This window comes from Micromys minutus (genome assembly GCF_963924665.1).
Source record: "Micromys minutus genome assembly, chromosome: 4".
In the NCBI taxonomy this organism is placed as follows: Eukaryota; Metazoa; Chordata; class Mammalia; order Rodentia; family Muridae; genus Micromys; species Micromys minutus.
In genome coordinates, this window is record NC_137973.1 from 88,575,181 (window position 1) to 88,600,735 (window position 25,555).

The 25,555-nt window shown below is 37.6% G+C and overlaps 1 protein-coding gene across 1 annotated transcript in view; it reads right to left on the reverse strand.

Annotated features, from left to right (window-relative positions):
* The window catches only part of LRRC7 (leucine rich repeat containing 7), a gene marked incomplete at both ends in the record, with an annotated part of 278,327 nt that overhangs the window by 117,072 nt on the left and 135,700 nt on the right, over positions 1-25,555 (reverse strand). The window contains one exon of the mRNA XM_080916060.1: positions 20,551-20,614. Coding sequence (XP_080772186.1) covers positions 20,551-20,614 — 64 coding nt within the window. The remainder of the gene's footprint in view (positions 1-20,550; positions 20,615-25,555) is intronic.

A 25,555-nucleotide genomic window follows, 5' to 3' on the forward strand; every position in this document is an offset into this window, starting at 1 on the left:
GAGTTCTTTGTATATATTGGATATTAGCTCTCTATTGAATGTAGGGTTGTTAAAGATCTTTTCCCAATCTGTTGATTGCAGTTTTGTCCTAATTCCAGTGTCCTTTGCCTCATAGAAGCTTTGCTATTTTATGAGGTTCCATTTGTTTATTCTTGATCTTAGAGCATAAGCCATCAGTGTTCTGTTTAGGAAATTTCCCCAGTGCCAATGTGTTCAAGGTTCTTCCCCCACTTTTTCTTCTGTTAGTTTGAGTGTATCTGATTTTATGTGGAGATCCTTATTCTATTTGGACTTGGGCTTTGTAAAAGGATAAAAGTATGGATTGATTTGCATTTTTCTACATGATGACTGCAGGTTTGACCAGCACCATTTGTTGAAAATGCTATCTTTTTTTCCACTAGATCATTTTAGCTTTTTTTTTTTTTTTGTCAAAAATCAAGTGACTATAGGTGTGTGGGTTCATTTCTGAGTCTCCAATTCTATCCCATTTATCTACCTTCCTGTTTCTCTACCAATACTATAAAGATTTTATGGCTACTGCTCTGTAATACAGCTTGAAGTCAGGCGTAGTAATTCTTTCAGAAGTTCTTTTATTGTTGAGAATAATTTTTGCTATTCTGGGTATTTGCTATTCCACATGAATTTGAAAATTGCTCTTTATAAATCTATAAAGAATTGAGTTGAAAATTTGATAGGGATTGCATTGAATCTGTAGATTGTTTTTGGCAAGATGGTCATTTTTGCTATATTAATCCTGCCAGTCCATGAGCATGGAAGATCTTTCCATCTTCTGAGAACTTCAATTTCTTTCTTTAGAGCTTGAAGTTCTTTGTCATACAGATCTTTCCCTTGCTTGTTTAGTTCACACCAAGGTATTTTATACTATTTGTGTCTATTGTGAAGGGTATCAATTCCTTAATTTATTTCTCAGCCTGTTTATCCTTTGAGTAGAGGAAGGCTACTGATTTGTGTGAGTTAATTTTATATCCAGTCACTTTGCTAAAGTTGTTTATCAGCTGTAGGAGTTCTCTGTTGGAATTTTTGGGGTCACATAAGTATACTATCATATCATCTGCAAATAGTGATATTTTGTCTTCTTCCTTTCTAATTTGTATTTCTTTGATCTCCATTTTTTGTCTAATTTCTCTGGCTAGGACTTTGAGTACTATACTGAACAGGTAAAGAAAGAGTGGGCAGCCTTGTCTAGTTCCTGCTTTGGTGGGATTGCTTCAAATTTCCCACCATTTAGTTTGATGTTGGCTACTGGTTTGCTGTATATTGCTTTTACTTTGTTTAGGTATGGGCCTTTAATTTCTGATCATTCCAAGATTTTTAACATAAAGGGGTGTTGAATTTTAGAATTGTTGTTCTTGATGATGATGCAGAGGCTGCTGTTTTGTGAGGTACTCTCTAGCCTTACAGTGACCAGTAAGGTGGTTTCTAGCCTTACAGTGACCAATGAGGAATTACTTCTCTATTCAGGTCAGGGTGCTTGAACTTTCTCCCTCCCAGACACTTTGTGCTAAGATACCTAGGTGATTGTGAGTACATAGATCTGAGTAGTGTTATACAAATTAGACATCTACTGATATAATTCATACAGAAATTTATTTTAAAGTATTTCTTGGTACATATATAATTTTAGGATTCAATAAACATAAAAGCAAATGTGCATATGAATAACATGTAGGTGCTTATTTTACACAAATAATTAAATTTCTGAATATGTAGAATATAGAGAATCTTCAATATTTTCAAAGATGATATTTATATTTTGACTTGGCAATAGTACTAAGAACATTGCTTGACACACACCCCATAGGGGAAAGTAAAATTTGTTGCTTTTTTAATTAATTATTTTATTTATTTATATCTCAAACTAGCCCCTCCCATCCCCTAGTGTTCTTTACCCTATCCTCCCTCCATTCTCAGAGGGTACCTCCTTCCCCCAGCATCCTTCTTCCTTGGTGTATCAAGTTTCTGTAAGATTAGGTGTGTCCTCTCTCCCACTGAGGCCAGACAAGACAGTCCTCTGATACATATGTGCTGGAGGCTTGAAAAGGAAAAACCAAATGACTCCTGTGTTCTCTGTATATCCTTATCATTGGTGATTAAATTGTTTTTCACCCTTTATCCTTTCAGTTTTGTTGGGTAAAATCTAAAAGATGCACCTTAAAAAGGAAGCCTACCTTTAGCTTAAGAAACTTTTTCCACTTTTACTTAAACCTTTTATTTAACATTACACTTGCTTCATTAAAAGCCCTTTGGCTCTCACAAGTGGCAAATGTTTTATTCATGAATTTCATAGCCCACATTTGAAACCCCGATACACAAAATTGGATGGCTGAAAATGTTCAGCACTTGATGAAAAGCCCACTTATGATTCTCTCAGTTGTGATGTACGACATGACTTTAGATTGTCTAACCTCTCCAGGTAATTTCTTTGGAGACAGAAAGGTCACCTCTATAGGGTCTGGTCCTGTTTCAAGGTTACATTAATTTTATTCTTCTCTGTTTTATTTCAGAATCAATTCTACTAGAATGCTCATAAAAATTTAAAGCTTTGTTTTAATTCATCCACTTTCAGTAATATATTGGAAGAAAATGATGTTATATTTCAGTAATTGTTGAGTGAACAAATATGTATTCTAGTGGCAGTAATGAAAGGCACTGCTGAGAAAATGTAATTGATTCATAATTAATTAAGATACTTTAATCCATAAGCTCTTATGAATATTTTAATATCTATGAGTTTAATATATCAATTTAAATAATCAGATGAGTATATTGATGGTATAGGAGGGAAGATGAGATGAAGTGGGGGAAGGAAAGCCAATATATGAAATGGTAAAATTAGCATAGCAAGAGATCTAAATATTCTGTAATTCTGGCCAGTTATTAAAAAGTGGCAGTTAGCAGAATTTCACTTAGAGTCTTAGGTGCCCCAGAAGTCTGTAGACAGAAGGAAGCAGTGAGCAAACTTGGGAATTTAAGTCAAGAGTGAGCTTGATATTTATTCACTATGACTCATTCACTTTAGGGATACCTCCCCCACAGAAGAAGATGCCGCAGCACCCAAGAACATAATCAGACAGTGGTGGGGTTATCCTGTGTCTGATTCTTTGAATGCCCTTTTCTCCAGATGCTAGTAAATCATGTGTGAATGACAAAATTTTGCTTCCTATGAATACCCAAGTGTTAAGATCTCCTCAACAAGGTGAATGTATGCAGCCCTTCTGAAGGTAGTTCTAGAGGACAAATAGTTAAGGTGGGTTCCAGTGTATGGAAGAATGACTGCCAAAAACACTCATATTTAAACATAGTAGAGTTGTTATAGGGAAGCAGGGCTGGTTTCATCTGATTCTTCATTTGGACTAGAAATATCAGAGTTACCAGGACAGAACAAATCCTAGACCAATGGGCAGGCAATGTTTTCAGTTAGATGTTTCCAAAGAAAATAATCTAATCCTTTTTTAGACACATAAGCATGTTACTGTCAGGAAAGCATAAACAATAATTTACAACAAAAGCTAACACTCACTATAGTAAGACACTTTGAAAGTTCTTATTTGTTGTTGTTGCTTTTTTAAAAAAAGCTGGGCTTTGCAAAGGCCACACAGACATCAAGCACAGTGTAGACAAAAATGACTTTGAATTTCTGACACATTGGATATGTGCCACCATAGTTAATTTATATGAAGTTGGGGACCAAGCCAAGGTTCTGCACATGTTAGGAGAACTCTAACAGCTCAGCCCAAGCTCTATCAAGGTGTTTTCCCAGATTATTTTCACTAACACATTTTAATCAATCATTGAGAGAGGTGTCATCATGCATAGGCAGTAACATTAAAGACATGGGTTTGGACAGGGAGATCCAAGCAGTTACTTTCTTAGCTCAGGTTCTTTCTCAGTTCTAGGAGGTGACAGTAGCACTATTCATATGGGGAGACTTCTGAGAACTTTTGCTTGTCCAATTCTATTATTACAGCAAAATACCAAGGGGCTGCACTTTGTTAAGTAAAGAAGTTTACCCAGTCACCAGTTTGGGTGGCTATGGGCAACATTTCATCAAGGTCTCTCTGGCAGTGTTGCAACATAGCAGAGGACAGCCAAAGAACTAACTGTAGCATGAAGAAAGGGAAAGTAGAAGCTGGCTCTCTCTATAGCTGCTTGCTATACTGGGACTAGCTTCTCCCCATGTAAGGAGTACATTAATTTCTGTTAAGGGCAAGACCTTCTGTGTCTTATCTCCAGTTAGGCTCTATCTCTTAAAGGTTGTCATCTCTTGGCACTGTTATACCTAGACTAAGCTCCTGAAAAATGAACCTTTTCCAAAAATGGTCTATCCATGCTCAAACCATTTAGTGTTTAGTATTTGGTGAGTTAGCTTTAGTCTTCATTTCATAGAGTCTAAAAGAAGCAAATGCATGGACCTCAAGTTATAACTATCATATGAGGTAGGCTAGCCTGATAGTAAAGCTATATGAACTAAGGTAACTAAGTTCAGGAGTAAAGAACTATCCGTGGGGAAATGACAGGTGGTTCACATGTACGTGGTGTTTTTCAGGTAGAACCTCTTAGTAGGGAGAGATCAGACAACAGAATTTGGATTTGACTTCTGTTTATAAATTCCCTCAGCATGTAATAAGACTCTGTTACATTCCAGAATGAAGAATTAAGGAATTTAGAGCAGTTCTCTTGGGATCTATGTTCAGGTAGTTCACATTTCCTGGCTTGGTCAAGGGACACGATTCTGGTTTTAGACACATCACATTATAGCACTACCATCCACTTAGACCTCAAAATAATTGACCTTGGAAGACTCTAAGTTTAAGAATGAAAATGATGTAATAAACATATTTTCATCTCATAATGTGAACTGGTTTTCCTTTCTCTAAAAATGATAGTCATTTACATCTTCTAGCCTCTCAGTTCACTGCTATGTCAATATGTTCACTCCTGTTTATAAAGTCTTACATGACTGTTACAAGTCTCAGGTCATATAGAGTATGCCACACTACCCTGTGTTTACTCTGTGTCCTCTCCTTGTGCCCTGTAGGCAAGAGGAGCCCCACTTTCTGCACTTTCATGCTTACTTCTGCCATCTGGTCATCCTAAGTCTGTTTGCCGATCTCTGGCTGGCACAGACATCCTTCCTGCTGTTAGTATTTGAACAACAGCAATGAGCTTGAAACACTGAGATGCTGATCTGAACTCCTGTGTCCCCTTTGTTTTCTGCTCCTCCCAAAGCAACTTTTTCATGGGAATGCCCCTTGAACAAAAAGCAACCTGTGTCGATAATTGACAGTTTCCTCAAATCCTTGTCAGTTACTTTCTTAACATAACACCCAGACTATCATCCCAATGATCAGAATCACTCCTGCAGTCTGAATTGTGTGCAGTCTTGACACTATTTGCTGACCAACCCCTCCTTGTATGTTTGTTTCACTTAGCCCAGCATCCTAAAAGATCCATACAGTGGCTTTTCACTGACTGTCCTCATTCTCTATGACTCCCCCCATTCCTTCCCAAGCATTATTAACAGTTTCTCAGCATATCATTTAGCAAACTCTTGAGTTTAGCATAGGTTCAACAGGACTTTCTGCCTTTTCTGCATCTGTACTGAGATTTGTTGGGGAAAGCTACAATTTGGCTTTGACCTCTATATTCTTGACAAATGCCATAAGTGGGTGTTGGATGCTTGCTGTTCAGCGACTGTCTTCTAGGAAATTACCTTGCACTCTGGAGATGATTTTCACCCATGTCTAAAGTGTCCTCTCTTTATTCTCTCTCCATCTTTACTACTGCTCCCTGAAGTAGTGACCATCCAAGTAGACAGACTCTAGACATGCAACTTGAACCTTGGGCTCCTATGTGTATGGTTACAAAACTATCAGATAATGTTTTAAAGACAGTTAGCCAAGACATGTCTCTTGCTGCACAGAATTTTTTTTCTTCATTTTATTTCTCTGGTGCCAGGGGATTTAATAACTCATAGCTTTAGTTGTACTACTTGGTTAAGGGTACAGAATATGAACTTGTCTAAAAATAAGATGAAGCCAAAACAAGCAGCAACAAACCATTTACCTTTTGCCTACCAAAACCAGGAATAACCAACCTCCAAATAATGTCTCTTCCCATCAATAATTACATTCTTGTGACATAATAAAGTGGTCCACTTAGGACCTACCTGAAGTTGAGTTGGGTGTACACTTAGTTTAAAATTATTTGCCTGCATTTATGTATTTTCAGTAATTTTTCTGATTCACTACACCTGGTTCTCCCAAATCTGTATGACATTTTTTAGTGTTCTTTTGGGCTCTCGATCTCTTCTGGTCTCTACAGACTCCAGTCTCCTATCTGTGGCAGCCTGACACCCCCGGGTCCCTTTATCTCTATCAAGGGACAGTCTCAGTTTGCCTCCCCTGGGTCTCTTCCAGCAGTAGCCATGTTCTAGTTTTATTCATCACTGCCTCTGCTGCCTCTTCTATTTATCCTCCCCCATTGTTATTCCTCACAAAAATGTGGTAGAAGTACCTTCCTTGCCTGCTCTGCCCAAGCCTCCTATCCTTCTTAAAACTGCTTTCATATACGTGGAATGGGGCTTATGAAGTCTCTACACCCTCCATACTATAGGTGGACCCTAGAAAATATCTGCACATGTCAGATTTGGTGCCTACGTATCAGCAAGCAAAAATAGCACAAGGAAGAAAAATAATCAATTTATAAACACAAAACTTACACTCATGACATCCACTACTAATTGATTAAAGAAAACTTCATGGTTATACTTTCAAGATGGAAAATTTGTAATAGTCAGGGCAATGCTTTGTTCTAGAATCTTCAGATGTGTATTGATGCTCATTAATGGGAATTATACCTGGATCAAGTTATATGGCTTTTTGCAACAGACTAGTTTTTTTTATTTCAACATCTGAAGGGCTGGAAACAATTAGTTATACTTTATTTGGAATTCTATCATTACACATTCCTAAGAGCTAAACTCCAAAAATATAGAAACTTTTATTTTTCTCAACCAGAGAGATAATTTTTCCAGTTTATATATTTCAACAAATGAAAAATAAATGTTCTTTTCTTTTCTTTTCTTATTGGTAAACCCATAAGCATTCCTCACCCTATTTAGCTGTGAGGTCTACACTGGCGGCTGTAAGCTCTGGAACAAGGCATGCATGCCCCTCTGAATACCTGCCATTAATCACATGCCTGTTACAAGAATACTGGGAAGTGACCCGTGAAGGTCATGAAGATGAACTGAGAACACAAGATGCCTATGAACTGAGACGCTGCTGCTCAATGAGCACTGTGTAGCTCAGAACTGGAATTCTTTTTAAGTGAGGAGGCACAAAGGCTTTTTGTTCTATTCAACTTTATGAATCTTGCCCAATTACTGGAACAGAAAACCTCAGTGGAATTGTGCCACCAATCTGCTGAGTGGTGAGTATCCCACTGAATGAACGCAGGAACTGACACATGTGCCTGCATTATCTTTGCTGCCTCAGGGTACACAGATAGGACAGATTAATGGAGACAGATGTATCTGGAGTCAGAGACTGTGGCAGCTGTTGTAATCGTAAGTGCCAAAACAAAGACGAAATGAGGTGATTAAACACGTTCAGTCTCTCTGGCCAAGGCACTCCAGAGTTATAGAAAGTGAAGTAGGTACTGTTCTGCCTGTTCTAAACATACCTTTATCTCCACATCACTTAGTTTCTCTTTTCATAGTCTTAGCTTTACTTTTCTCTACGTGGATTCTCTTATGTGTATGATGCCAATTAAGAATATGTTTTAAAACTTGGTTTTAAACAATAATTGAATGAACCATTTGGCAGGTGTATTAAGGTCAATACAGCTCTACATCATTGTACCTAAACTATCTTCATGGTGTTACATTGACACACTTACTAATCCCTGCTCCAAGGCTAATTAGTGGAGTGTGATTTAGAAACATTATTGGCATAATCTACAAGGATAAAGTTTATAGAATTCAAATTTGAAATTACATGCTCAGGTATTTTGACTATAATAATTTTTGCTTTATTTAGTCAAATTTTTATATTACAAATGAGCAAAGAGCTTTAGGGATGTTAACTTCAACCTATGCCAATTACAAACTTGTTAGTTTTGTTAATCTGATTTATATTTCATCAGCTTCAAATAATACATGTTCTTGGCTACATAATTTTCCCAATACTTATAATTATGGAACTCTAGAAAAGCTATCCTCACATATTTTCATCTTACCCAGCTTCCTGCTCTCTCTTGTAGACAGCAGAAAGTCCTTGCACCCTGCCAAGACCTCTGTATAATGTATTGCTATGCTAGTTTTCTTTGTTGAGCGACGTTCCATTCATCCTTCAGATTTCAGTTAAAGATCACTTCTGCAGGTCATCCTTTGCTTACTATAGCAAACTTTACTAAAAACATCAGTTTAACTGTTAGACACCCTCTCAAGATTCTACATGAGTGGGACAATATAATTTCTCTTTCCATGTTACCCTGTATTCTTAGAGCTTGAGAGAGGGATCAGTGTGCTCTTGTGAATTACACCATATCTAAACATTTGCTGAGCACTGTACTCTCCTTAGTCTGGACAATACAACGGAAAACAAAATAGGAACAGCGGACAAAAACCATTATTCCAACAGCTGTGAAATGAATGAATAAGTGGATATACACTTAATGACACCTGATTGTCTGTCAGTTGCTAATAAGAACCTACAGATATCTGCGTGCACAGGTGAGGTGCCACACACATATGGGCTGTCACTATGTCCTACTAATAAAGGAATATGTGTGTGTGTGTGTGTGTGTGTGTGTATAGCATACTATTATTTTTCTGAGCTTTGATTTACTGTTGTTTTATTTGGCATGAGAAAGCTAGTAAACATTTACTAAAAATGCAAATTTTTATGGCTGTCATCTAAAATGTTGCCCATATATTTTTCTTGTAGCATATGCTTTGGTGCTTTGGTCTGTTTTCCCCTTTCATGTAGAATTGTGAACAGACGCTTGGGCAGGTTACTTCTGTATCAATCTTATATTTCTGCTTGTGCCAAGATGGTGGATAAATGCCAAGTCAGCTCTATGGCTCCCTTGTTGGTGATCAATCTCACCAAGGCACTACATTTTCTTTTATTAGATAAAAATGAACTTAGAGCTTATGCTATGGGAAGGTAACTTGTTTCATTCTTCTGCTCTACTGCTGACTCTTGTTGAACTCATTGTCAACCCTCCATATGTGTTCCTCAACATTTTTCCATTGATTCTGTCAATTTCATGATCAGCACACCCTCTCTTCTCCACACATATTAAATATAACTTCATTTTTAAGGCCCACAAAGTCTTGCTCATTGTGCCTTAATTGCTTTACTCATAATTCACCCTGTGAACACACCAGTTCCAAGTATCTCAGCATCCACTGTGGTCAGTATTTAGTCCATATATCCAGGGGAAGTGAAAAAATTAGGAGGTAGTCATATGTCCTTTTCCTAAGATGCTTACAATAGCCTGTCTGTCCAGGAAATAACCTTTACCTGAAGGCAAGGGCATACTTCATACTTCTTTAGTTCCTCAGGATGGAGACAGTGCCTGGTTTGTGGCAGGATTGAAAAAATACTTCTGTTGACCGATTAATAGAGATTATTTTCATTCATAAAAAAATCACCTCTACAGAAAACTAAAAGACAATGTGCCACCCGGGTTTCTGTGCTCTGCTGACATCAGCTAAGCAGAAGAGAAGATTGCTGATGTCACTGTTAACAATCAGACATTTTTATGCTGAGATGTTGGATGTTCCTGAGAGAGAATAGAGAGTTCTAACCCGGGAGAACATTATGATAAGTGCATGCTTATATTGTGTTGGTTGTAAATATTTCCCTAAATTGTGCTTCTGTTGTACTAACATCATATAAAAATGTACACTAGGCTGGGGAAGAACTGTAGCTACCCACAAAGCTAATGGATATCTCGGCTATGCTAGCAGATGAGGCCATTACTTTCAGAAAGAAAAAGTCTCTTCAGAGTTGAAGAGCTGAAGGACCAAGTCAACTGTGTGGCTATTAAAGAGAGTCCGTGGAAAGTCACAATTCCCACCTTGCTTCTGTATTCAAGTTGTGGAGCAAATATACCAGAGAAGGGATCTATTTTCTGGTTACCCTTCCTATGTTTGGCAGAGTCACACGAGTATGTGACACATTGGTGAATAAGAAGGGGCTTCCTGACACTGGAACTTAGATTTTTAAGCTTTGTTGAATCATGGATCTTAGTTATCAGTTACATTGCATAATTTAAGAAGTTGTGCATTTGTGTATTTGTTATTTTACACACTTCTGTATAATTTTTGCATAATTTTCATTTCTTTAATCATATACATAGACCAACTCTGCTGGTGAGCTCCAGATGTTATGCACAGCCAGAAACCTTTTCTAATCCTGCATCTGTATTTCTCCTATATTTCCCCCATATGTTTCAAAGGTACGCAAACTCCATGCTGACAGAACTGTCTTGTCTTCAGTTTTCTTTCCTCTCCAGCTGTGATTCTCTTACCTTTTACCCAGGCTGTAGTCAAAGACACACTAGCTTTCCCTACCTCCTCATGTTCTGAAATCTACCTTCTTTCCCTTCATTTCCTCCACTTTCATTTTGGTTCTAGTAGTCCAGTGTTTCCCACACCACTATGAGTTGCACAGACTACTGTCGTTTGTCTTTTATCCTGTTTTTATTGAAATAGCACCTATCACAACTTTAGATACCTAGAGTGAGTCAGTAGTAAACAGTTGTTGGTAAGGCATCTTTCATACCAGAGTATTTTTTAATGTGCAAGGTCTTGACCTTTAAGACAGGCTGTCACCCACCCATGGTTGAATATGAGGGTCTTTCATGGCATTAAAGATTCTGCTGCCATGGCTGCAGTTCTTTCTCAACCTTCTCTTTTTTATCCTACAAACGGGTCACTATCTGGTCCCAGCATCACACAGCCTTCCTAACTGTCTCATGTGATTCATTGCTCAGCCTTCCTGGAGCTTTTAAGGCGTTTCTTTTTCTGAACTTCCATGCCTTTTCCAATAAAAAGCCAGCTTTCAGCTTTCCTATCTTGTTTGTCTTAGTAGCTCTCTGTGAGCTGCCACACTGATTTGCATTCTTATTAAGCTCAGATTTCTAAACTGCCAAACTTGTGTTTAATTAATCTTTGGAACCTCAGTTCTTACAGAATAACTGCATAAACAAACATAGGGCAAATGCATACTGCATGGATAAACAGCAAGCTGATTCAAGGCACCAGCGAGATTTGTCTTCTATTGTTCCCCAAATACCACCAATAGAACACACCCAAAACTAAACAGAAAGAATGAAGGAGAAGATGCTGTTGTCTGTAAGCTGAAAAGATGAGCAAATGGTTAGGAACACAGGAGAGGAGCTGTAGAAGTGACAAGGTAAATTTCATTATCATCTACTTGTGATTTCATAAAAACTAAAAGAACTCTATCTGGAAAATCAGAATTCTTTGGTGCCCCCAATGAGCTCTAAAAGACTAGAATTGCTACTTCTGTTGAGAGGAAAAAGCTCTAGTATCTATTAACACAAAAAGCACATGCCCTTCTATCCAGTTCATCAATGCAGTGAATGATGTTTAGTCCTGGCGTGGTGAGTGAAAGTGAGATATTTTAACTTCCATTGATTTCTCTCATGATGTGGAGGGAGCACCCATAGGCATGCTGGGATGCTGGTTGAAAAGCAGTTAAGTAGGGATATCTTTGACACAGATTTGATGGACTGTCTTTGCGTGTTCTTCAATAGTGTCCGCAGATGCTTTCTGGGAACTATTTAGAGTTGAAACTTCATGTGATTGCTGGGCAATACTTTCACAGCTCATTCAGAGACTGACTCCTTCTCCTATTTATTACTCAGATATCTCAGGCATTCTTGTTCTTGCCAAAATTATGGCAGTAATAGTAATAGCTTCCCAACTCTACTTTGACAACCTCCACTTCAAAACTCTTTCTGTTCGTGGTTAACATATTAGTAAAGACCGGGACTAACCACTATCCTAAGAATACAAATAAACGGACCCATGGCTCCAGCTGCACATGTAGTAGAGGATGGCCTTGTTGGGCATCAATATGAAGAGAAGCTCTTGGTCCTGCCAAGACTGGATGCTCCAGTGTAGGGGAATGCTAGGGCGGGGAGGTAGGTGGGGGTGGGTGAGTAGGGAGGCACCCCCATAGAAGCAGGGGGAGGGAGAATGGAATAGGGGGTTTATGGAGGGTAAACCAGGAAAAGGGATAACATTTGAAATGTAAATAAAATATATCCAATAACAAAGAGTGGGGGGGACAAAGTAGTAAAGAAAATAACAGTAACTTTGTACAACATAAGTCAATCCATATTTTAAAAGGTAAATAGGCTTAGCCAGAGTTCCAGCAAAGCTTTATTGACTCAGTTCCTCAAATGACCAGGGGTTCTTTCTTGCTCACTACTGGGTCATTGCCACCTCCTCTTCCCATTCTACTGTGTCCTGTTGGTCTTGCAACCTTCAGCTCTACTGTCATTTTAGGAGTGAAATACATCTATTTCATTTGACAAGTCTTAAATGTGAAATTGAACTCATTTAACACACTTTACTCTTGTTCCTTCAAGATGTTTTTGTTTCTTTAATTTTTCTGATTGAGAATGTTGACTGAGTCACTTGTACTTGGATAAATTGGAAGAACATGCCCTCTCATTACAGAGGTAGGTCAAGTCTACTCATGGGTGTCATTCATGCCCTCTCATTACAGAGGTAGTTGATTCCGTTCACAGGGGTCATTATGGTGGTGCAGTAGTGAGAACTGCCAACAAGAGAAAGCTCCTTTTTTAGTAAGCCTGGATAAAGTGATTTATTTTATTGCTCCTTGAAACCACCCAAACAAATTTTTATTTGCATTCCTGACAGTGGAAACCATAAATTGAGATCCTGCATCAACAGATGTTGCACTGATGAACAATAGTGATCCCCTAGTTTCTCTTATGAAAGAAATGTCTGCAACTATTTTCACTGGAAGCATTGTTTTAACTGAATCATTCATCAAGGACTTCTTTCAAATTCCAGATTTAGCTGGAGTCTTAATGTTTCTATTGCTGTGAAAGAACACCATGACAGTATGCAACTCGTGGAGAAAATGGTTTATTTTCCTAGTCTATCACTGAAGCTAGACACAAACTCAGGCAGGAACCTGGAGGCAGAAGCTGATGCATAGAAAAATCACTATTCAGCTAGAGCCTTTCTTGCTTCACTTATCCTCAAGAGAGTATGTTAATATTAACAACAGTATAAAACATTCCAACTTTTAAAGTTATAAGTCTTTTAAAACTGAGGGTGAGACAGGAAGGAGGGGAGGGGCGGTGATTGGGATGTAAACTGAATAAATGAATAAAAAATTCAAACACTTTAAAAGTTCAACCCTTTAAAATACCTGCCTTTCTAAAGTTTCAAAATCTCTCAAAAAATTTAAAATCTCATGCAACTGTGGGCTCCAGTAAAATAAAAATATATCAAATGCTTTCTCACAGCAAGAAATAAAAAACCAGAACATAGTCACAGTTAGATTAGAGTAAAACCGAAGTCCAGCTGTATGAAGCTCAGTGCCAGGCTTCTGAGCTCTGGAAGGTTTGCCACAGCACACATATTGCATCTTGCAGATTCAGGTCAGCTCCACTCCACACCTGTTGCTGTTCTTGGTGGTAGATCCATAGTACTGACTATCAAAATGATGGGGTCTCCTGCTATAATTTGTGGTGCTGCATTTTCACCAGTAGCCACTCCTGGGATCTCTTCATGGACTCTGGCTCTGCTACATGGCATCAAGCCTCCACTTCTTTTCATGTGGCTTTCAATCCTAACCCTTTTTATAGCAACTGAGGCTATACTTTTCACCTGTGATCTCTCCCAGCTTTTTTTCAAGGACTCATCAATTGCTCTCCATGACTCCTTCATGCCTTCCAAAGCACTAGTACTGCCAAGGTGATTCTTACATTGCAATGTTTAGCTGCCAACATAAGACACAGCTTCAGTTCTCTCTGTACCACATTTGCTGACCCCAAGGACATACTCCCAGATTTATACTCCTTAATGCTGTCTTATTAACCACTGTTAATTTCTTAGTTCCAGCTAAAATCCAGCCTCAATTGTCTCAGTAAGGGCATTTTATGTTAGTGATGTTGGTCTCTTGTTAATCATGGCTGATTCTGACTAGAACCACAGAGGCTTAATTAAAAATAATCAAATGTATGGCCACAATAGAGTCTTCACTTCCCCTGAAACATCACAAGCCAAGCCTCCATTGTCCGATTTCCTCTCATCAGTCTCATTGTCCAAGGTCGACTCAGAAAAGCCAGCTGAGCTCTGAGCATTCAGTGGCTTTTTCTGTCCAGTGTTCATGTGCCACCACAATGGGAGTTACTTAATTGGGACTTCCACTTCCAAAGGACTCTATCTTATGTCAGGGTGACACCGAACTAGCCAGCATTGTAGAAATGGTCACAATTTTGAATTATAAAGCTTCCTACATAAGCTGATTGGAAAACGTCTAACATTGCTCCTGGAGATTGACTCCTAAAAAGCCAGCTTATAATAAAATGATTTGCTTTTTCAGATAAACGAAAGTGTTTCTCCCATCTCCATTACTGTCTAGCTTGAATTAAACATTTTCTGCTAGGCATAATTCTGACGATTAAAACTAACTGAACTGTTTGCTTTTAAAACCAAATGATTCATCCCAAGATCCAGGTGGGAGCTGGATATTCTGCTAGGCCATGGAGAACGTTCAGGAGAAAATGATACCAAAATCTAGTCAGAAAGGGTTTGTACTGTACTCAGCACAGATTAAACTACCACTTTAGTAGGCTATTGGCTTTCCAATGGGAGCTTTTGTTTTATAGTCGATTTCAGAAATCTGAAGTTTACTGCTTTTTTTTCCTTTTTCTCTTTTTCTTTTGACAGGTAGATCTGTGATTAACTCTACATAAAACAGGGCATCTTGGAGAGAATGAGGGGCTAGACAAACATGGGATTTTCAACTTTTCTTCCTATTATTTCACCAGCAATGTTTCTTCATGCTGTGGTGACACTAAACACCATAAGACCAGCTACTTCCATTTGTGATTTTCTCCACACTACTCAAAGGCAGGATGCTCCCAAAAGTCATAGGGCCAGCAGGTAGGCACTCCTAACATGATTAGCTTCAGGATCTCACCATTGTTTTCCTCTGTTGTATGTTAGCAGCTTTCTATCACTTCTGTGTTCTCTCTTCCTCTTTTCCTTCTTCGGGGCACAATTAGCTAGTTTTTATTCCGAAATTTCTGCCAAATAATTGATACAGTTTGCCCCTCTGGTACTTCTGGCCAAGGCAGACAAGGATTGCAATTATAGTAAGACTGACTTTCAATTCTTAAGGTTTGTTATGCTAATAACTCTGGAAATGCCTCTGATGTGATTCAAGTCTTAACAGTTCTCCAAATGCAGGGAAATGGAGGCATTACTAATCAGGATGTTTCAAGTTTTAAATACTTTGCCTACAGATAAGATGGCTCGTTATATAATGAATCATTCTTATTTTGTTCTTTTAAAATAATCTTTACTTGAAGAAAAATTGGTAAAATTTGATTGGATGTAAGAGACGTTGTAATTACACATGAAGGAAATGAATATGTTCATGAATGCTGTTTGCCTTGGGTGTGCAAGCTTCTTAGGTAATTAAAAATGAGCAAACCTTGGGAACCTAAGGAAGCAGAGGTACTTACTGTCATGCTTTTAATAAAATTAATTTAATAGTCCAATGAATTTCAATTGCATGTGGAGACATTAAAATGTACTCAAACATTTCAAATTTCTGTGAAAACATGTTCATTGTGTATGCTACCTGAGTACTTAGTCTGTAACTGATTTTTTATAGTTATATGGATTAGGGTATAACCAAAATGTAGATTTTCATTAAATTTGAATATTTTATAGAATCAATTAGAGAAAATAGAACAGAAATAAAATACACTTGAATCCCATAATTTTCAGCCTCACTAGAAATTTGAATGGTGGTTTATAGAATATAGAATATTTTCTTTACCTTTTTTATAAAGAAGGTTCCTGAATGCCAATTCTTAAATATATCCATGGGTGACTTATTTTATGAACTGTTTTTAAAAAGATTTTCTGACTTTTTAAAAAAAATACTAGTCAAATTTTGTTAGTTTTTGGATGAATTCATGAAGATGATTAACTCAGCTCACCTCTGCACTGCTGGAAAAATATTTATGTCTTGGTCTTTCCTACAGATTCAACACTTTCCTTTTGCTGTTGACATATTGTTTCTGCTTCCATTTAGTTGTTCATAAAATTACATTTAACCCAGAAGTGCGATGCCTACTGTTTAGTAGGTTCTGTTAGTCACACATCGCACACAACTTCAAAGAGTTGCAAACATTCCCACAGTGACTTTCCTGAGAGATGTAAATGCTGAGAGCATCTTAATGGTGGAGAGTGGATATATTTCTTAGCAGGGAGATTGAAAACCTGTCTTTAAGGAAACAAAATATGCATTTAAAAATGATTCTTTGATGGCTTACTTTTCATGAAGTGCATAAAGTAATTAAGTAGCTTGCATTTCTTAAAGATGAAGAGTTTCTTGCTTATATTCATATCTAACAAATGCCAGCAAGATAGAACATAAGTAGATTAGAGGGTAATTTTAAAGAGAAAAGGGCTCGGAATTGTCTTAAGTTGATTAATAACAAGAATCCACAAAGTAGACCGGATAATGTATATAATCACAACTATGAACACAAGTTTAATAAATCTGGAAATGGCATTGAAGTAAATATATTATATGGTGATTTTTTTTACTATGTGATTTTAAAATCCATACTGAAAGGAAATTTCTATTGCACTGGTATCAAGGCATGCACATTTTGCAAGTGGTTTATCATGTAGGCTGTGTGCTCGTGAATAAATAAATATGTCTTTAAAAGAAGCTCCTGAGAGAGTGCACCTGTCTGCCCTTCAGCATTCTGACATGACACAACAGAGTCATCTTGTAAGAAGGGAGACTGGACCCCAACCTAACACTGAATCCTCCAGTGTCTATGACTGTGAAAATAACTTTCAATTGCTCATAAAATACCAAGTCGAAGACATTTATCAACACACACACACACAAACACACACATACACACACACACACCACACACCACACACATACACACACACTCCCCCACACACACAAAATTGTGGTCTGTTTATTTCAGAAATGGAAAAGTGAGTTTACATTGGAAATTATTTTCATAAAATCTTCAGCAATCACACATTGAAAAAAAAATGATCAATTAAATTCAGAGGCATAAATTGTTTAAATATTTAAGATCAACAAACCAATTTATTCATAAACAATTTGAATGGTTACAGAGAAATCTCTGAAGAATCTATAAAAACACTTAATATTTTTATTAAACATATCTACTAGTTATGTAAAAGTTAAAAATCCGTTGGATTACTGTATACCTGATGTCAGAAGTTGGAGACTATAATTGTTGAAGAAAACATTTGTAACTACAAACAAATGGTGTTATGCATAGCAAGAAACTAACCATGTGTAACAACTTTTTAAACAAAAACCACACAACTTAAAACAGTACTGAGACCCTGCTGTCAGGCAGACATTGATCAGTGGAGCCAGTGCTCTGTTGAACACGTCACCAGTTCTTCTTTTTGAGAAATACGAAAACCGTCACATCAAAAGGTAAAACTGTTTATCTAGCGCAGTGCTTCTCAACCTTCCTAATGCTGCATCTCTTTAATACCATTCCTTATGTTGTGGTGACCTTTCTCCAACAATACAAATATTTTCACTGCTACTTCATAATTATGAAATTGCTACTGTTATGAATTATAATGTATATATCTGTATTTTTGATGCTGTTGGTTGCTTGAGAACCACTGATGTAGGGGATGACTTATTACTTACCATGGAGCTTACACTGTAGTAATTATAAATCATCTTGAATAAGTATACTTTTCAAACAATAAACATATCCTACTGAGGTGGTTTGAGTGAAAATGTCCCCCAAAGGCTAACAGGAAGTGGCACTATTAGGAGGTGTGGCTTTGTTGGAAAAAGTGGGGCCTTATTTGAGGAAGTGTGTCAGAGCGGGTGAGCACTGAGGTTTCAAATGTTTAAGGCAGGCCTAAAGTCTCTCTCTCTACATTCTGCCAAGGATCCAGATGTAAAACTCTCAGCTACTTTTCCAGCACCATGTTTGCCTGCATACCGTGCTGATAATGATAATGATTAAACCTTTGAGAGATCAGCCAGCCCCCCATGAAAGGTTTTCTTTTTGAAAATTTGCCATGGTCATGGTGTCTCTTCACTGCAATAGAAACCCTAAGACACCTAGTCATTTTTATTGATCTAAATCTTTAAAGTATTAATTGATGTTTGTCCATGTAAAAATCTTGCAAAGTTTTAGGTGGCAGAAATTCTTCAAAACATAAATGGAGTGTTTACTGAAAATTTTCTTACATTCAAACTTGGCCAAAGTCCACGAAATGTGTGAAATGGTGCTTTTATTTTAATGGCAAGGAAGATACAGTTTACAAAGGAAGGTAAAGACCTTAATTGCTGTCTGTGTTCTTTCTCTCATGACATCAAGACACATGGGCTAAGTCAAACATGGCTCTCCCTGTAGTCTTAGCAACTAACTTCAAATATGTCTGTACATACTTCAAGGTTATTTACCACCCTTACCAATCCCCATCTCCACTACACATATATTTTTAAAAAATACAGGGCTAGAGCGATGATGGTTCAGTGATTAATGATGCTCAGTGCTCTTCCAGAGGACTCAAGATCAGTTCCCATTATCCAGGTCAAGTGTCTTATAACTGTCTGTAACTCCAGCTCCAGAGGACCTGGCAGACTTTTCTGGCATTACAATTATGTGCATACACATAGTGGAGAAAGTATCTTTATAGCACAGAGAGGAAAAATGCATGCTAGGGTGCATCCGTTCTTTCTCCTTGTGCCCACACATAGTAAGCTGGATGGGACATCTGAGATCTACCTTTCCTGGCCTTATCAGAGTGCACACCAGGGGATTCAGGTGAATGGCTATGGAGCCACTACTGGCGACTGACTAGTGAGAATAGAAATGACAGCTGAGCTGGTTCTGGATGGAACATGGAAGGAGAACCAAGCATGGTGCCGTACTTAAGAGGGACAGGACAGTATTTGGTTTCTGAGGCACATGCTCTTGCACATGGCTAAGAGTTCCTAGACTGAGAACTCAGCAACATCCCGCACAGCTGGGAAACTGTAACCCTCCCAGACCAGGAGTCCTTTCAGTGCAGGTCACAAAGACAGGTAATTATGTAGGTTCTTATTCCAGTAGCATAAGGGAAGATACTTTAGTGAGGGGATCTTTATTTAAGGACAGAGTAAAGCTTTTAATCCAGACAAATAAAAGTTTACCTCTGACACTGACAGTCAGCACACAGGGCAGCAAAATAATGTACTGGACTGGTTAAAATAAAACGGTGAGTATTCTTCAAGCATTACCTTACAGCATGAATGAAAACCCTACCAACTTACACAGGGCAGAGACTGAGAGGACTTTTGGCCCAGTCTTATATAAATGTTCAATTTAATTCTCACATAAGCCTTTTGAAGCAGCAATCACTATAATCCCCATTTTATAGATTATGAAAATGAGGCTTAGAGAGATTAATTGACTTTCCCCAAATGTATTAACAAGGGTTGGAAAAGCTGATTGATTAGTTAGAGGCCCTCATTTAACTATAGGTAAATTTGATTTTGGAGACTTGACAACATCTAATGAGAAACTTCTGAATGGAGAATGGTGGGTTTTCTTACAAAGGACTTTCTGTTTGCTTTTTGTTTGGTTTTGTGATTCTGGTCTTTGGGCATACTTGAAATAAAGCCAAACATTGAAAATGGCTGGTAGAATATTGTCAGTTTTATAGGCAGTAAGGTATCAATATGTCTTCATAAGAAAGCTCCTTTTATTAAATCTGGAAGGTCGCTGACTCTTGGGACTAACTTTCCAAACCATCACAGCAGTCTTCAAAATGTGGTATCTGAATAATCCCCTTTTATCCCCTTGTGCAGCCACATAACATTTATGTATTAGGAACCACTTCAGGTTCATTTAAATAAAGTTAAAACAACCAGGTGTCAGGTCAGGATTAGCTGAGATGAAATTTGCCACACACTTAACATGTTTTTTTTTTTTTTTTTTTTTTTGCCATACAATTGGTACTAAATTGTCAACACACATCTGCTCTAATTCTAACTTTTGTGATATGTAATACCCAGTTCTGTGGTTTACTATATAGTGAAACAATCAATATAAGTCTTAGCTTTCATTAGCTTAGTGTTCAGGAAGCACACATATTCACTCAGTGCTTTAATGCTTGAGGTTGTGAAGACACTACAGAAAGAATCTCCTGGAGACTATTTGACAAGTTAATGAAACATATTTGCTTACCAGCTCACTGAATTCATTATTGCCTAGGTCAAGTCTTTCCAGCTGGGCCAGCTTGTGCATTGACCTGTAAAAGATAGAGAAGAGTACCATTATGGGGCAACACTTATCTCTCTAAAGACAGTCTTCAAACACTTGATAGATTTTTCTGACTGTATCATGTGCAAAAATAAAAACAAAACAAAAGCAAAATCCTCAGGATATTCCTTAGCAAGAGGTGAACCTCAGATGCACAGAGAAACATGTTAATAGACACCTGGGTACAGTTCTAGCAGTCCATGATCTACCAGTGCAGTGTGTGAAGAGAGTCTAAGACCAGTTGTTTCACACACTGGCAATCTCATTAAATATCTATACAAGGAGGCTTAGGATGATGGGTCCAATACTATATTTTTAAGAGCCACTGCCCTGATTCATTAATCACAAGCAGCTGAAAGTCAATCATAGTAAAGGGAATCCTTCTACCTATGGCTGCAACATCAGTTTTGTTATTTCTTCCCATTAGTATTACTTCTGTTACAGATGGACTATCTTCATTAATCCTGAAGTATCCTGAGTTGGGGATGAAATAGTACTGTGCTATTGTAGGACTGTTGACTAAGGATTTACATCAAAGGCATTTTGGAACATCTCTACAATAGTAAACATTTCTCAAATTTCTCCTAAATGAACATACAATGTAATAAAATATAGTAATTAAAAAAAATATTTTATTCCCAACTTCAGGATACAAAAAAGCTCTTAAAATTTTGGACATGAGATCCAGGGACACAGGCCTGGTGAGACTGTGCTGCGAGTAGCTGGCGTATAGAGGGTTCTGGGGTGAGTACGCAAAAGAACTTAACCCAAGACAACCTGGCAACACCAGAACCTAGCTCTCCCATCACAGCAAATGGCAGAGTGCCAAACACTCCAGAAAAAGAAGACTCAAACCTGAAATCATACCTCAAGATTATGATAGAGATCTGTAAACAAAAATGGGAGGAAAAGCATAAAGAAATAAAAGGTTTTAAGGAGGAAACAAGAAAAACATTCAAAGAAATCAAAGAACTAGCGGAAAACAGAACCAAAGAGATGAAGGAATTGAAGAAGAAATTTAAAATGGAAATGGAAACAATAAAGAAAACACTAAAAGAGACAACCCTGGAGGTAGAAAATCTAAAAAAGAAATCAGTAGTCACATATGCAAGCATCTCCAACAGACTACAAGAGATGGAAGAGAGAATCTCAGGGGCCAAAGACAACATGGAAAATATAGACAAAACAGTCAAAGCAGATGCAAAAGCCAAAAAGCTCCTAACCCAAAATATCCAGGAGAACCAGGACATATTGAGAAGACCAAACCTAAGGATAATTGGAATAGAAGAGGGAGAAGAATATCAACTAAGAGGCACAGTAAATATCTTCAACAAAATCGTAGAAGAAAACTTCCCTACCCTTAAGAATGAGATGACCATGAGCATAAAAGAAGCCTTCAGAACTCCAAATAGGTTGCACCAAAAAAGAAATTCCTCCTGACACATAATAGACAAAACATCAAGTGCCCAATGTAAAGAAAGAATACTAAAAGCAGTAAGGGAAAAAGGTCAGGTAACATATAAAGGCAGACCAATCAGAATCACACCCGATTACTCAACAGAGACTATGAAAGCTAGAAGATCCTGGACAGACATCATGTAGACCCTAAGAGAACACAAGTGTCAGCCCAAGCGGTTATACCCAGCAAAACTCTCAATCACCATAGATGGAGAGACCAAGATATTCCAAGACAAAACTAAATTTACACAATATCTGACCACAAACCCAGCACTACAACGAATTATAGGTGGAAATCTCAATACAAGGAGGAAAATTACATCCTACTAAAAACAAGAAAATACCTAAGCAAGAAAACCAAAAGAAGAAAGGCACACAGGCACAAATATAACTCTAAAAGCAAAAATAGCAGGAAACAGCAACTACTATTCCTTAACATCTGTTAACATATATGGACTCAATTCCCCAATAAAAAGATATAGGCTGTCAGACTGGATACACGAACAAAACCCAGCATTTTGCTGCATACAGGATACTCATCTCATAGACAAAGAGAGACACTACCTCAGAGTAAAAGGTTGGAAAAACATTCCAAGCAAACGACCCTAAGAAGCAAGCTGGAGTGGCCATTCTAATATTGAATAAAGTAGATTTTTCAACCAAAAGTTATCAAAAAAGATAAGGAAGGACACTTTTTACTCATTACAAGGAATATTTGTCAGGAGGACTCTCAATCCTTAACATATATGCTCCAAACACAAGAGCACCCATATTCATAAAAGAAACCCTATTAAAACTCAAAAAATACATTGTACCCCACACAATAATAGTAGGAGACCTCAACACCCCACTCTCTTCAATGGACAGATCATGGAAAGAAAAACTGAACAAAAACACAGTAAAACTAGCAGAGGTTATGAACCAATTGGAATTAATAGACATCTACAGAACATATCACCCTAGAACAAAAGAATACATCTTCTTCTCAGCACTTCACAGCACCTTCTCCAAAACTGACCATATAATTGGTCACAAAACAAACCTCAATAGATATAAGAAGATTGAAATACTCTCATGAATCCTATTAGATCACCATGGTCTAAGGCTGGTCTTTAATAACAACAAAGACAACAAAAAGCCCATATACACATGGAAACTAAACAATGTTCTATTAAATGATAGTAGGGTCAAAGAAGAAATAAAGAAAGAAATTAAGAAATTTTTAGAAATTAATGAAAATAAACGCACAACATACCCAAACCTATGAGATGCAATGAAAGCAGCACTGAGAGGAAGACTCATAGGTCTGAGTGCTTCCAAAAAGAAACTGGGTAGAGCAAATTCTAGCAACTTGACAGCACAGTTGAAAGCTATAGAACAAAAGAACGCAGATGCACCCAAGAGGAGTAGACAGCAAGAAATAATTAAACTCAGAGCAGAAATTGACCAAATAGAAACAAAAAGAACCATTCAAAGAATCAACAAAACCAAGAGCTGGTTCTTTGAGAAAATTAACAAGATTGATATACCCTTAGCCAGACTAACTAGAGGGCAAAGAGAGAGTATCCAAATTAACAAAATCAGAAAGGGAAGTAGAGACATAATAACTGAAATTTAAAAAATCATCAGATCCTACTACAAAAGCCTATACTCAAGAAAGCTGTAAAATCTGGAGGAATTTGATGAATTCTTAGACAGATATAAGATACTAAATTTAAACCAGGACCAGGTAAACCATCTAAATAATCCCATAACACCTAAAGAAATAGAAACAGTCGCCCCCCAACCAAAAAATGCCCAGGTCCAGATGGATTCAGTGTAGCATTCTATCAGAAATTTATTGATGACCTAATACCAATACTATCCAAACTCTTCCACAAAATAGAGTCAGATGGAACACTACCTAACTCATTTTTCGAGGCCACAATAACACTCGTTCCTAAACCACACAAAGACCCCACAAAGAAAGAGAACTTCAGACCAATCTCACTTATGAACATTGATGCAAATATACTCAACACAATCCTTGCAAGCTGAATCCAAGAACACCTCACAACAATCATTCACCATGATCAAGTAGGCTTTATCCCTGGGATGCAGGGATGGTTTAATATAAGGAAACCCATCAATGTAATCCACCATATAAACAAACTCAAAGAAAAAACCACATTGTTATCTCACTAGATGCTGAGAAAACATTTGACAATATTTAACACCCCATTCATGTTAAAAGTCTTGGAAATAACAGGAATCCAAGGCCCATACCTAAACATAATAAAAGCAATATACAGCAAACCAACAGCCAATATCAAACTTAACGGTGAGAAACTTGAAGTAATCCCACTAAAATCAGGGACTAGACAAGGCTGCCCACTCTCCCCCTACGTATTCAACATATAATACTTGAAGTCCTAGCTGGAGCAATTAGAGAGCCAAAAGAAATCAAGGGGATACAAATCGGAAAGGAAAAAGTAAAAACATCACTGTTTGCAGATGACATGACTGTGTATGTAAGTGACTCCAAAAATCCCACCAGACTACTCCTACAGCTGATAAACAAGTTCAACAAAGTGGCTGGATATAAAATTAACTCAAACAAATCAGTAGCCTTCCTCTACTGAAAGGAAAAACATGTGGAGAAAGAAATTAGGGAAAAGATACCCTTCACAATTGTCACAAATGATATGAAATAACTTGGTGTGACTCTAACTATGCAAGTGAAGGACTTGTATGACAAGAACTTCAAATCTCTAAAGAAGGAAATTGAGGAAGATCTCAGAAAATGGAAAGCTCTCCCATGCTCATGGATTGGAAGGATCAACATTGTAAAATTGGCCATCTTACCAAAAGCAATCTCCAGATTCAATGTAATCCCCATCAAAATTCAAACTCAATTCTTCATAGAGTCTGAAAGAGCAATGTGCAATTTCATCTGGAATAATCAAAGACCTAGAATAGTGAAATCCATACTCAACAACAAGACAACATCTGCGGGAACCATCATCCCTGACCTCAAGCTATAATACAAGGCAATTGGGTTAAAAATTGCATGATACTGGTACAGAGATAGGCATGTGGATCAATAGAATAGAAGATCCAGAAATGAGCTCTCACATATATGGTCACCTGATTTTTGACAAAGGAGCTATAAACATTCAATGAAAATAGGACAGCCTCTTCAACAAATTGTGTTGGTCCAAATAGCTCTCAGCATGCAGAAGAATGAAAATAGACCCTTTCTTATCTCCCTGTACCAGTGCAAGTGGATTAAAGATCTCCACATTAAACCAGGTACTCTGAAACCATTCAAAGACAACGAAGGGAAAATCTTAGAATACATAGGCACAGGAGAAAATTTCCTGAACAGAACACCAATGGCTTGTGTTCTATGGTTAAATATAGAGTTAATAAGATTGCAAAGTTTCTGTAAGGTGAAGGCCACTGTCAAGAAAACAAAACAGCAGCCAACAGA